The sequence below is a fragment of the Mauremys mutica genome, chromosome 1 (assembly GCF_020497125.1).
Source record: "Mauremys mutica isolate MM-2020 ecotype Southern chromosome 1, ASM2049712v1, whole genome shotgun sequence".
Taxonomy (NCBI): Eukaryota; Metazoa; Chordata; order Testudines; family Geoemydidae; genus Mauremys; species Mauremys mutica.
Genome location: NC_059072.1, coordinates 127726002 through 127740780, shown reverse-complemented (window position 1 = coordinate 127740780; position 14779 = coordinate 127726002). Strand labels below are relative to the sequence as shown.

General features: G+C 47.0%; 1 protein-coding gene across 7 annotated transcripts in view; it reads right to left on the bottom strand.

Annotated features, from left to right (window-relative positions):
• The window catches only part of FAM118A (family with sequence similarity 118 member A), a 46366-nt gene extending 33324 nt beyond the window's left edge, over positions 1 to 13042 (bottom strand). For 4 of the 7 annotated variants that reach the window (XM_044995318.1, XM_044995326.1, XM_044995335.1 and 1 more), the window contains exons 1-2: positions 12844 to 13040; positions 840 to 895 (exon numbers count right to left, since the gene is read on the bottom strand). In XM_044995318.1, the coding sequence (XP_044851253.1) occupies positions 840 to 895; positions 12844 to 12927 (140 nt within the window). In that variant the 5' untranslated portion in view covers positions 12928 to 13040. Of the gene's footprint in view, positions 1 to 839; positions 896 to 12843 lie in introns of all 7 variants that reach the window. The other 3 variants (XR_006574577.1, XR_006574587.1, XM_044995349.1) reach the window with 2 other exon arrangements.
• Between the last annotated feature and the right edge of the window lie 1737 nt (positions 13043 to 14779).

Sequence of the window (14779 nt, the reverse complement as noted above, 5' to 3'; positions counted from 1 at the left end):
AGCTGGTTTATACAAATAAAATACTGCTTTTATGCTCACATTTCTTTCTGCTACAGCACACACAAATTGATTGTTTCCTTCAGGCGTACATGCTACCTATTTCTCACTAGCAGCTTAACCAAGTATTAAATATACTGGCAATGGAAAAGTTATGTTCTCTGGCAAAAGTTAACAGACTTTTGAGCATATGTGGTGCCATTTTTAAACCTTATTTAAAATATTAAAGTTTGGGGGTTTTGGATAGTTTTATAAAGTAACCTTCTTGCCCAATAATTTTTTTTTCTTCACCCAGTTGTCATAGCCTGTACTGAAACTATTTTCATGCTGCTCTTAAGCCAATAAAGGGAGACCATCATGTACAGTAATTAACTCAAGAGGCCTTTTCATTGGTGGCCTTGACTTTTGCACATTTGTTAACTTATTGAGTTTTCATACTGATATTTAAAAACAAACAAACAAACAAAAAACCCACACTTGCCATGTTGCTTTGCAGAAAATTTCAGACATTAAGGCCCAATCCTCAAAGGAATCCAAATGGGAGGACCCTTATGCTCTCAGAGTTCCACTGAATCTACAGAACTCAGAGGGAGTCTGCCTGTATGAATCTTTTTGAGGATTAGAGTCTAAACAAGTGGGAAGGGAAGTAAAACAGTGTACTAAACATTTTGGAAGGCTAAAGCAGCAACTATAATCGATAACTTTTCATAAAGGTGCATCTGGAATCTTTAAGCTTCATGCTCACTCCCACAGTTACCTTTGATTCAAGCGTCTCAGTGGGTCATCCCCAAGGAACAAAAGTCCTACCCTCTCTCTCGCACACTAGTTACCATTATATTTACCTTGATTTTTGTTCACTTCTGTTGGTTGTCCTTTCTTCTGAGTCCATCTCTGAACCCTATTTTGGAAAAAAAAAAAAAAAAGTTTAGCAACTCTTAATGCCTCAGGGTATGTCTACACTATGAAGTTAGGTCGAATGTATAGAAGGTGATTTTTTAGAAATCGATTTTATACAGTCGATTGTGTGTGTCCCCACTTAAGATCATTAACTCGGCGAAGTGCGTCCACAGTACCAAGGCTAGCATCGACTTCCGGAGCATTGCACTGTGGGTAGCTATCCCACGGTTCCCGCAGTCTCCGCTGCCTATTGGAATTCTGGGTTGATGGGTCAAAAACATTGTCACAGGTGGTTCTGGGTACATGTCATCAGCCTCCCCCCCCCGTGAAAGAAATGGCAGACAATCGTTTTGACCCTTTTTTCCTGGGTTACCCGTGCAGATGCCATACCATGGCAAGCATGGAGCCTGCTCAGCTCACCATCACCGTACGTCTCCTGGGTGCTGGCAGACGTGGTACTGCATTGCTACACAGCAGCAGCTCATTGCCTTTTGGCAGCAGACGGTGCATTACAACTAGTAGCCATCGTCATCTCCTGGGTGCTCTTTTAGCCGACCTCGGTGAGGTCGGTTAGGAGTGCCTGGGCAGACATGGGTGCTCCTGGCAGACCTCAGTGAGGTTTGTCAGGGGTGCCTGGACATAAATGAGTGTGACTCCAGGTCATTATCTTTTTAAGTTTCATCTCTTGGAGATTCAGTCCTGCCTGCAGTTGTACTGCACCGTCTTCTGGCGAGCAGCCAGGAGACGATGATGGCTAGCAGTCATACTGCACCGTCTGCTGCCAGCCTAAGAGGTATAAGAGAGATGGACTGGATCGAAACAAGACGCCAGATTTGTTTTGTATTATTTTCTCCTCCCTCCCTCCCTCCCACCCACCATGAATAGTGGGGTTAGGGATAGCTCAGTGGTTTGAGCATTGGCCTGCTAAACCCAGGGTTTTGAGTTCAATCATTGAGGTGGCTATTCTGTGTGACAGTTGTGTGTGTTGCTCCTTGATGCAAACTCACCCCCTTTGTTGATTTTAGTTCCTGGTATGCCAACCCTGTAAGCCATGTCATCAGTCATCCCTCCCTCCACCAGAGCAACGGCAGACAATCGTTTCACGCCTTTTTTCAGCGCAGACGCCATAGCACGGCAAGCATGGAGCCCACTCAGATCACTGTGGCAATTATGAGCACTGTAAACACCATACACAGTATCCTGTAGTATATGCAGAACCAGAACCTGCAAAAGCAAAACCAAGCAAGGAGGCGACGGCAGCATGGTGACAAGAGTGATGAGGACATAGACACAGACTTCTCTCGAAGTACGGGGCCCGGCAATGTGGACATCATGGTGTTAATGGGGCAGGTTCATGCCATGAATCGCTGATTCTGGGCCCGGGAAACAAGCACAGACTGGTGGGACTGCATAGTGTTGCAGGTCTGGGATGATTCCCAATGGCTGCAAAACTTTCACATGCGCAAGGGCACTTTCATGGAACTCTGTGACTTGCTTTCCCCTGCCCTGAAATGCCAGAATACCAAGATCAGAGCAGCCCTCACAGTTCACAAGCGAGTGGCAATAGCCCTCTGGAAGCTTGCAATGCCAGACAGCTACCGGTCAGTCAGGCAGTGAGCAAATTGACTGTGGGGGCTGCTGCAATCCAAGTAGCCAACACAATCACTGAGCTGCTGATATCAAGGGTAGTGACTCTGGGAAATATGCAGGTCATAGTGGATGGCTTTGCTGCAATGGGATTCCCTAACTGTGGTGGGGCAACAGACCCCCATATCTCTATCTTGGGGCCGGACCACCTTGGCAGCCAGTACATAAACCGCCAGGGGTACTTTTCAATGGTGCTGCAAGCACCGGTAGATCACAAGGGACGTTTCACCAACATCAACGTGGGATGGCTAGGAAAGGTACATGATGCTCGCATCTTCAGGAACTCTGGTCTGTTTCAAAAGCTGCAGCTAGGGACTTTCTTCCCAGACCAGAAAATAACAGTTGGGGATGTTGAAATGCCAATAGTTATCCTTGGGGACCCAGCCTACTCCTTAATGTCATGGCTCATGAAGCCATACACTAAGGACGGCTTTAGGCCGATTCGCCCAATTCCCCGGAATCAGGCCCCGCCCTTTAGGCGCCTTCTTAATTTTTTTTAAACTCACCCCGACGGCAGTCAGCTCCGCTGGGGTCTTCAGCGGCCCCGCTCCCCTGGCCACAGCGCCGGCTGGAGCGCAGCAAGCCCTGCAGCCCTGGCTGGAGCACTGCAGCCCCACGGCCCCGCTCTCCCGGCCGGCAATCCGAAGTGCTGCCGAAGACTGGGAGCGCTGCCTGATGAGTACAAGCCCCGTCCCCCACACTTGCTAAACCGGCCCTGTATACACAGACAGCCTGGACAGTAGTCAGGGGCTGTTCAACTATAGGCTCAGCAAGTGCAGAGTGGTGGTAGAATGTGCATTTGGATGTTTAAAAGCTCGCTGGCACAGTTTACTGACTCGGTTAGACCTCAGCGAAACCAATATTCCCAATTTTTATTACTGCTTGCTGTGCGCTCCACAATATCTGTAAGAGTAAGGGGGAGACGTTTATGGCGGGGTGGGAGGTTGAGGCAAATCACCTGGCCGCTGATTACATGCAGCCAGACACCAGGGCGGTTAGCCGAGTACAGGAGGGCGCTGTGCATCAGAGAAGCTTTGAAAACCAGTTTCATGACTGGCCAGGCTACGGTGTGAAAGTTCTGTTTGTTTCTCCTTGATGAACCCCCACCCACCCACCCTTGGTTCACTCTACTTCCCTGTAAGCTAACCACCCTCCCCTCCCGCCCTTCAATCACCACTTGCAGAGGCAATAAAGTCGTTGTTGCTTCACATTCATACATTCTTTATTAATTCATCACACAAATAGGGGGATAACTGCCAAGGTAGCCCAGGAGGGGTGGGGGAGGAGGGAAGCACTGGGTGGGGTGAGGGAGGAGGGAAGGACAAGGCCACACTGCACTTTAAAATTTATTGAATGCCAGCTTTCTGTTGCTTGGGCAGTCCTCTGGGGTGGAGTAGTTGGGTGCCCGGAGGCCCCCCTACCATGTTCTTGGGCATCTGGGTGAGGAGGCTATGGAACTTGGGGAGGAGGGCAGTGGGTTATACAGGGCCTGTAGTGGCGGTCTGTGCTCATGCTGCCTTTCCTGAACCTCAACCACACGCCGGAGCATATCAGTTTGTTCCTCCAGTAGCCTCACCATTGCCTCTTGCCTTCGGTCAGCAAGCTGATGCCACCTACCACCTTCAGCCTGCCACTTATTATCTTCAGCCCGCCACCTGTCCTCGCATTCATATTGTGCTTTCCTGGACTCTGACATGGTCTGCCTCCACGCATTCTGCTGTGCTCTTTCAGTGTGGGAGGACTGCATGAGCTCAGAGAACATTTCATCATGAGTGCATTATTTTTGCCTTCTAATCTCCTTCCCAGAGGCTAGCGAAGAAGATAGTGTGAGCATTGAAACATTTGCAGCTGGGGGGGGGGGGGGAGGAGAGTGGTAGTTAAAAAGACACATTTTAGAGAACAATGGGTAGACTCACGGTAAACCTTGCTGTTAACATTACATAGCACATGTGCTTTCGGTACAAGGTCGCATTTTGCTGCCTATTGAGGGTATGCCAGGTTGGTGTGAGAGATCACTCACGCAGGGCCAGGCAACAGAATTCGGCTTGCAGGTAGCCATGGTAAGACACAGTCTTTTGGCTTCTTTAACCTTCAGAACATGTGGGAATGGTTTCAAACAGCAACGCCCTCATTTCCCATACTAAGCAGCCGTTGGGTTGGCCATTTAAAAGAAGGGGCTGTGGTTTTCAGGTTAACATGCAGCAAAAACCCAACTACCCCCCCCCCACATACACACACCCAATTCTCTGGGATGATCGCTTCACCCCTCCCCACACTGCATGGCTAACAGCGGGGAACATTTCTGTTCGGCCACAGGCAAACAGCCCAGCAGGAACAGGCACCTCTGAATGTCCCTTTAATAAAAATCAACCTATTTCACCAGGTGACCATGAATGAAGATACTCTCCTGAGGATAACAGAGAGATAAAGAATGGATGTTGTTTGTTTGAATGCCAGCAAACACTGGGACCATACGCTGTGTTATGCAATGATTCCAGACTACGTGCTATTGGCCTGGCGTGGTAAAGTGTCCTACCATGGAGGATGGAATAAGGCTGCCCTTCCCAGAAACCTTTTGCAAAGGCTTTGGGAGTACATCCAGGAGAGCTTTATGGAGATGTCCCTGGACGATTTCCGCTCCATCCCCAGACATGTTATCAGACTTTTCCAGTAGCTGTACTGGCCACGAATGCCAGGGCAAATTAATCATTACACATGGTTTAAAAGCAAGCATGTTTATTATTTACAAAGGTACACTCACCAGAGGTCCCTTCTCCACCTGGCTGGTTCCGGGAGGCAGCCTTGGGTGGGTTCAGGGGGTACTGGCTCCAGGTCGAGAAACAGTTCCTGGCTGTTGGGGAAAACGGTTTCTCTGCTTGCTTGCTGTGAGCTATCTTCCTCATCACCAAAACCCGCATCCCTGTTGCGTGCTACTCCACTGATGGAGTTGGGGTAGTGGTGGCTGCACCTCCTAGAATGGCATGCAACTCATCATAGAAGTGGCATGTCTGGGGCTCTGACCCGGAGCGGCCATTTGCCTCTCTGGTTTTTTAGTAGGCTTGCCTCAGCTCCTTAAGTTTCACACGGTACTGCTGTAGGTCCCTGTTATAGCCTCTGTCCTTCATGCCCTTGGAGATTTTTTCAAATTTTTGGGCATTTCGTCTTTTGGAATGGAGTTCTGATAGCAAGGATTCGTCTCCCCATACAGTGATCAGATCCCGTACCTCCTGTTTGGTCCATGCTGGAGCTCTTTTGCAATTCTGGGACTCCATCATGGTCACCTCTGCTGATGAGATCTGCACTCACCTGCAGATTGCCATGCTGGCCAAACAGGAAATTAGATTCAAAAGTTCACAGGCCTTTTCCTGTCTACCTGGCCAGTGAATCTGAGTTGAGAGCACTGTCCAGAGAGGTCACAATGGAACACTCTGGGATAGCTTCTGGAGGCCAATACCGTCAAATTGCAACCACACTACCCCAAATTCGACCTGGCAAGGTTAATTTCAGCGCTAATCCCCTCGTGGGAGGAGTAAAGAAATCGATTTTAAGAGCCCTTTAAGTCGGAAAAAATGGCTTCGTCATGTGGACGGGTGCAGGGTGAAATCGATGTAATGCTGCTAAATTCAACCTAAACTTGTAGTGTAGACCAGGGCTCAGTTTATATATGCAATACCTAAAAAACGCCCAACGATTACTGCCAAAATTAAATATTGATGTATTTGACAGTTTCTTTGCATTTTCAATTAAATCAACAATTTATGTGTGACTTCTCACAGACAGTAAAACTAACAGAAGAGGGACTTTGATTTCAAAGTTGTCAATTGATTTAAGTGGAGCTATGACAATTTACACCAACTGAGGATCTGCCCTACATCTAGATTCAAGAAGAGAGAAAGCAATTTTTTCAAAGTTATATTTGTGCTTTCCTTAACCCCAAATCTGAGTGGCAAGTGGAGGAAAGGCAGTTCATCTAAGCGTACATTTCTTTTGCTTTCCAAAATATATAAATATCACATACTTACACTCCTCATTTAGGGCAACTGTAAAAGATTCATATGAAAATATTTTTAACTGCTTAAAAAGTGTTTCAGCTCTTACAAAACAATCCCATTAGCAAATGCATACTACTGAATTTATAAGTCATAAAATACAAACATGATACAGAAAAAGAAAAGAAAATCTCTTCAAGGTTATTTCCTTAAGTTATATTTAAACATGATGTGTCTGGCTAAATAGGCAAACTTTGTTCTCAGTACTATCCCTTCCCACATGGTTACATTTATTGTTATAAATTCACTGATGTCAACAGTCACCACTAGCAGTCCAGTGAACTTTAGTGTATAATACATTATTCCTCCAAGAAGTCCAAATGATTTCACTTCAGTTAAATTAATCTGCTTTATGAAAATCCATAAGAAGATGAAAGGGTCAGAAATCAGCCATGCTCCCCAAAAGGCTGTTGGTCCAGTAATCCCATTTACACATGGAAATAGTCATTATAGCTATTTCACATCCTACCACAGAGTGTTGGGACTACTGGATCCATGTAACTGCAAGACTTGCCCAGGACTCATGGAGACTCCATTTCTGCAGTGTACACAGGGTGGAAGAGGCCTCCTACATAGCTGACATCATAGATTATTAGGGTTGGAAGGGACCTCAGGAAATCATCTAGTCTAACCCCCTGCTCAAAGCAGGACCAATCCCCATTTCCCTAAATGGCCCCCTCAAAGATTGAACTCACAACCCTGGGTTTAGTATGCCAATGCTCAAGCCACTGAGCTATCCCTCCCTCCTTACAGTCTCCTACACAACTCCATTGCTAGGGTCAGTGGCTCAGAGGTTCTTGTGTCAGCCCTCTACTTCATGAGTAAATCAGATGACCAGATCACATGAAGAACTGAACGGACCTCATTAACAACTTATATTAAATGAAGTGGTATCTACAAGGATTTCTAAGTCACTTATTGGCAGAGCATCTAGAAACACCTATCCCAGCTGAGCCCTTTCTGCTCTAGAAATGCCATAGGCACTTTTTCTGGATTTGTATAAAATATTGTGACAGACCCAGACCAGTGGTGTACAGGAGTCTGGTAGAGGGCAAATATACTGGTCACTGGATGAGTAGTTTTCTGTTCCCTAAATGACAGAGCAGGGGCTGCACTAGAGTAATCAGGAACCTGCTAGAACCAATTAAGGCAGACAGGCTGATTAGATCACCTGCAGCCAAGCAAGGCAGGCTAATCAGGGCACCTGGGTTTAAAAAGGAGCTCACTCCAGTGTGTGAGAGGAGCTGGGAGCAAGAGGCACAAGGAGCGGAGAGGGAGTGCTGCTGGAGGACTAAGGAATACAAGCATTATCAGGCACTAGGAGGAAGGTTCTGTGGTGAGGATAAAGAAGGTGTTTGGAGGAGGCCATGGGGAAGTAGCTCAGGGAGTTGTAGCTGTCATGCAGCTGTTACAGGAGGCACTATAGACAGCTGCAATCCACAGGGCCCTGGGCTGGAACCCAGAGTAGAGGGTGGGCCTGGGTTCCCCCCCAAACCTCCCAACTCCGGATCAGACACAGGAGGAGTTGATCCACACTGTGGGGAAGATCACTGAGGTGAGCAAATCTGCCAATAAGTGCAGGATCCACCAAGGTAGAGGAGGAACTTTTTGTCACAATATGTACATATCATTACTACTTTCATAGCATTATGAACCTCCCAACTTGAATGAACTGTCAGTATTTTCTGTTTTATCTTTCTTGCAGTAAGTAGATTCTCAAGTGCAAAGTATAGTACTGTTCTGCTTATACAGAGCTAGCTAAAGAAAGTGCACAGATCTAACTTTAAGAAGCAAAACAGAGCAAAATGGAGAACTCAAGTAAAGCTGTTATGTCACATTTTTTAACCATGACCCTGCATGCCTCAGAATTGGATGAACATTTACCATTTCAAGGTAACCTATGAAAGAATGCTGCTGCCAGAGCTCTCCACACCAGCAGTAATCATAGTTCTCTACCTGCCACTATTAAGGAAGATCAAAAGTATTTATATACCTATCAGAGATTACAGAGGTTAACCACTTCCCCCAAAATAGGCTCACAGTTAGTGTTGCTCACACTGAAGAATACGTAAGAGAAAATGCAATTTATAAACCTAATTTTGCACACAAGTCCAATAAGATACCTCTGCTCTTTCAAACATTTGACATTTTAGAAAGTTACTATATCAGGAAGGTTTATGGAATATTCCAAGTTCTAAAGAATTACAATAACGCCTCACTTAATGTTGTAGTTATGTTCCTGAAAAATGCGACTTTAAGTGAAATGATGATAAACAAATCCAATTTCCCCAAAAGAATTACCCCCCCCCCTTTACATTAGGTTCCAGGGAAACTTTTTTTTTTTGCCAGATGAAAGGCATTATATACATTTTAAACAAGCAATTTAATACTATGCTGGGGGGCGGGGGAATTAGTGTGCACATGCTGTGTGTTTACAAACATACTATACTATAGTTGGGAGGCACCCCTGCCTTACCCTACACAGGCACAGCCCACTGGTATGGAGATTAGGCAGGCAAGGAGGGTGAAGGTGCTGTAGGCTAGGAGAAGCCTCAGCCTGCCCACTCCCCCCCTTCCCCAAGCCCCATCCTTGACCTGCCTCTTCTCCCCCTTTACTTCCCATGCTGCATCCTCACTCCTCTCCCCTCCCTTCTAAACACTGCAAGCCAGCTGATTACTGCCAGCAGGAGGCAGGGGAGGTGCTCCAAATCCTTGCTCCTACCCCCTCCCTGCTGCTGGGGCAATCAGCTGGCTTCAGGTGTTTAGGGGGCAAGAGGGAGGGGGGAGGAGCAAGGACTTGGCATGCAGGCTTGCGGCATTGGGGAAGCAGGGGGTGCCTGCGTACCCAGTCCTCGCTCCTCCCTCCTGCCCCCAAAACACTGCAAGGCAACTGACTGCTGCAGGCAGGAGGAGGTGCTGATCTGTGGGGCCCACCAGTGGGCGGGAGGCCAGCTGTGGAGATAGCAGGCAGCCAAACAAGGTAAGAGTGGAGAATTGCACAGCTTTAAATGAGTATGTTCCCTAATTGATCAGCAACATAGCAATGTTAACTGGGATGACTTAAAGTGAGGAGTTACTGTACTTAGCCCAGCCCCATCTATGATAAACAATTACTAATATTATGGTTTTGCTACAATAAAAATAAAAGTCCAAAACATATCAAGGTTGCAAACATGACTAACTCATTCCCTGAAGACAAATTTATGATTTTTAAGTTATGCAGGAGGCCAATTAAAGCTGTAAAACAAATTAAGAACTTTACCTTTCTGGTATGCTATGTTTCACTAGTATAAACACTTAAGTACTCTGCATGTCTCAAACTAATGAAAATTAGAGTAAGAAAACAAAGAAAGTGTCCAAGATGTCTGCCCTAGAGCAATTTTCTTTGTTACATCTCTTAAATTAACATTCCTAACATTTCAGGTTGTCATGCAAACTTTGCTCATGAGAGTAGTTGCATTTGGAGACTCATAAGGATTTGCAGGATAGGTCCTTTGTAAATCACAGAAGATGGGAAAAAATGACATTTCCTTTTACACAATTCACTGAAATACAACATGATTGGAGGGCAGAACCAGTTTAAGCTACTTATTCAGTTAAATACAAAGGTAAAGTTAAACTACAGTGAACAGGTTGACCTCTTCCCTCAGTTACACCAATGTAAATCCAGAATTAACCCACTGACCTTCATGGAGTTACTCTAGATTTATACTGGTGCAAGCAAGATTATGAATTAGTCTGAATTCATTTCTATACTATAAAAAGACTATGGAACCAAGAAAACATTTTAAAACTGAGGGCACTATACTCAGAATAAGGAAAAATATAGATATGAACTATCAAGTATATGAAAACACAGACTATGTAAATAACCAGTTCTGGTCTCATTTGGTTCCACTCAATCAAATAATCTGCTCCTTCCAACTCTTCCCCTCCTGAAAGCTATTCCCTTGTTGATCTTTTATTTGGGAAAATATCCCCTTTCTGTCTCTCTGCTGGAATAGTGAACTGATAGAATGCTCTCCTTCCAAGAAGTTTTCTTACCAAGAGTAAGGTCCAAAGTACTGCAACAACCTCAAAATGTATGCTGAAAAGTAACCTTTGCAAAGCTATGTCTCCCTCCAACAGCCTTCTCTACACAATTTAAACCCCAATAATCCCAGAACTGCATTTTGGCAGGTTAATTTAACTACTTCATAATCCCTTAGACAGTTCCAAGGCTTCATGAAATTTAATTCTATTGCATTGGTTTGCTTTGGTTTTATAAAGTGGGGAAGAATAAATTTTAGTTTGGCTGGAAAAGTTCATGGTTGTGGTGCTGAAGGCCCACACTGTGCAACCAGTTGCATGCGCCCAAACACATGGCCCCTGGAGCTGCTGGCAGGCTCTCAGGTCCATCTTCATGGAGCTTATTAAGGGTTCTATGGCTTAATTTGTTGTTGAGACATATTATGGGACCGCTGGACAAAAATGAATAAAAGAAATGGAAAAAAGTGTCTGCTAGAAGCACAGGAGTACTTTTTTTGATGGGGCAGCAGTAAGGGATCTGATCTTAGATGTCACTTCTGGCTCTAAAATATTTTTAGAGTGAAAACATTTTTGTTGCTACATTTAATAACTCAATGCTTCCTTTCACAAATCCCATGGCAAACTACTACCTAAAATGTGTATCATCTTATCACTTGGGGAATTACAGCACATTCAAAATCTAAAATAAATAATTTAGAACAAACCAGAAACTAATCTTGCTTTCTAGATTTTTAACAGACAGAGGTTAAGGGGTGACTTGATTACAGTTCATAAGTACCTAAATGGTGAATATTTAATAATGGTATCTTCAGTTTAGCAGAGAAAGGTATAACACAATCCAATGGCTGGAAGTTGAAGCTAGACAAATTCAAACCGAAAATAAGTAATTTTATTTTTTTTAAACCGTAAGAATAATTAACCACTGGAACAATTTACCAAGGGCCATGGTCAATTCTCCATCACTGACCATTTTTAAATCATGATTGGATGTTTTCCTAAAAGATAGGCTCTATGAATTATTTTGGGGAAGTTCTATGGCTTGTGTTACACAGGAAATCAGATTAGATCATGATGGTCCCTTCTGGCCTTGCAATCTATGAATCAACAGCTTCCCTAGATACATGGGGTCTGAGGCAGCAACACAAAGGTAATAAATCTAAAATATCTGAACAAGTATAACCTCTTTACTCTGAAAAATACTGTACCATAACTCTCTCCATGCAATTTTAGGGGAACCAGTCCCTAAGAATACTGGTAACTTAATATATCAGTAACTTTCCAAAATGATTAAACAAAATGTTATAACACAATCACAGTATGCACTACAATACTAGCTGTCAATGTTACCATCACAGTTCCTGCCATATCTTTCTGTTTCTGCCATACCATAGCAACTTGCTGCTTCTCAAAAGCTGTGTGCATAAGAGCAAGTAATCTCTATCAGAGTTTAATAGCCATAAGGAGGTAATTCATCACTGCTACTAGATGAATCTCTGTGCCTTTGCCTGGTCTAGCTCCTGACTTTGAAGGATCCAAGATACTAACAGAGGTGATGCTGTCAAGACTTCTTCAGTGACAATGCCTAGAAAAGGGGAGGCTAGAGCTGGAATAGGAGTTAGTATTCAGTGTTGGTTTCCTGAGAATCAGCTGGCCTATCATATGGCTTCTTCAGGACAGATTGTCTTCTCTGCAGGAATCATCAATTATTTTGATCAGTAGTTGGACCAACTCTTCTCCCCCCCCCCCCCCCTACTCACGCTGGACTGGGTCTCTACTGGGTGACTCATATCCCTGATGTCCCAGACCCTCAAAGTTTCCAGTGCCTCTACTTGTGTAACTGATTCAAACTCAGTGAGGGTTAATTGGTCCTTAGTATTTATTCCAGCTTGGTATCCTCTCTCCTAAAGAAACTGTCCTCTATTTGGTGGATCTCCTTGCAAGTAGGCACATAGGCTTGGAAGTTGGTTAATGCGATCTGGTTTATCAGATAGTGAGCTAGCTGACTACTTGAAAGAGCTCTGCAGAGAATACTTGGTAGAGTTTATAGCAGAGAAGAAAATGCATTTAAGGTGTGCCTCCTTCTCCTGCCCCCTCCCCCAAAAGGAACACTAATTTGCTCGGAAACAAGAATAGGTCAGTATCAGACTAGATAGGCCAATAATCTCCTGCAGGCAACAGTTCCTGTACAGTATTTCCCCTTTAGGAATAAATTTCTCAGTCTTACCAGCAGGGCAGTAGCCAAGTCCGAAACATCCCCCAAAGGCTTGGAACGCTGCTTCTGAATTATTTCCCTGTTTGATGCCTGCATAAAATGTCAGCCGCTCATCTCCCTCCCAAAGGTAGCTGCAGCCACGAGTTCAATGGATGCAGCTTACAGTGATTTATTGACCCCCACGGAAACCCTGCCGAGACGCTCAGCCAGCACGTTACCTGCGCGGGAAGGGCGCTTGGAACAGGAACTCAGTAACGACTCTGCCCAGCGACGTGGTCTAAAAGTACAAGTCGTGGGGACGGGAGACGCTGCTAGTCTGACCCCCCCAGCCACCGTGTGGCAGCCGCGCGCCCGCAGCCTCGTGCCCCCACGGCGCGGGGGCGGGCTCGCGCCGCAGGGAGGCCCCCTCCCCCCGCAGGGCCAGGAGCTGCGCGCGGAGCCCCCTCGCGGCGGAGCCGTTCCCAGCAGCGCCAAGGGGCAGTAACGGCCCCTGCTCAGGGTGAGGGGCAGAGAACGAGCCCAGCTCCCTCCCGCAGGGCTCCGCCCGGCAACGTCCCCGCGCCTCGCGCGCGCCGCCCACAAACCTGCCGCGCTCCCCCGCCGTTATCCGAGCGCGCGGCCGCCGCCTCCCTCCCGGCCTCACCCCTAAGGGCGCCGGCAGGAGGGGGCGGGGCCAGCCGTTCAGCCCTCGCGGCGGCGGCTTCTTCCCCCGCCCGCCTGGTGTCCTCCCAAACACCGACCCTCGCCCAGGGGCCCGCCCAGGGCTCGGCCCCGCCTCCGTGGGGGGATTCGCCCCCTGCTCCGGCTCTAAATACCCCGGTGCAAGTCTCCCCGCCGTGCGCGGTCAGCCAACACCGGGACCCCGCCCAGGGCGCCTCCGCGCCACACGGCTGAGCCTTGACAGCCTGCGCTAACGGGGCTGCGGGAGGCCTGGGACACCCCTTCTGGGGCAATTCCACTGCGCCGGTGCGGAATCACTGTCACCCTCCCCCCCGCCCCCCAGATTTCCCCTGCCCCCCCCCTCGCCCATTGATTGTAGGGGAGAGCGGAAGGGACGCGGCAATTACTCCTGTTCCCCAAGAGGCGGTGCCAGAGGAGAGGGCGGGCGGGAGCTGGCGGCCGCGGTGAGGGAGGCGGAGGCTTCCTCACAGCGCCCTGCCCGCGGGGCAGGTGAGGCGGCTCGGTGTGTGGGGGTGAGGACAGAGTGGGGCAGACAGGGCTGCTGGGGCGGGAGGGGGGAGAATGAGCAGGGGCACAGGAACTGGTGGGGTGATAACACTGAGGCAGGGGCAGATGGGGGGGTGGCTGAGTGGGGAGTGCAGGGGCAGCTATGCCTGGCTGAATATTGAGTGGGGGTGCAGGGGCACATGGGGAGAGGGGTAGATGTGCCTGACTTAACGGGAGAGGCTAGGGGTCAGCTAAGGTCTCCATGAGGGAGGATCCCTAACAACCCCTCCCCCCCAAAAAATCCCCTACCTGTTCCATACTTCTCCCACCAACCCCAAACAACGCTCCAGGTTCACTCCCAGGCTCCTTCCCAGCGATTACTTCCCTCTCTCTCAGCTCCTCCGTTACCCCTGACTGCCCCAAGCCTTTGCATTGCTTCTGAGCAGTGCAGGAAATATGTTTCTGTATTGTTGTAATAATTGATCCCTCTCTGCTATTTAAATGTGTGTAAGAGATTGAAAACTATATGGTAGTTTTAGATGTCTGATAGAAACACACTCACAGCAAAAATATTTCATTTTGCTGAAGAAAGGGAAGTATAAACACATTTAGAGGGGGTCTGTAAAGATAGAAAGTACACAGCTGGAGGGGAACTGTGATTTTTGTAACCTCTGCTTCTTGTTGAAAAAAATCATTCACAAGTCTACTGGCCACTTCACTGAGTATTTCTGAAAGTTGTTTGGGAGGCTAAAATAGAAACTGTTGTGCAATTAGGGAGTTG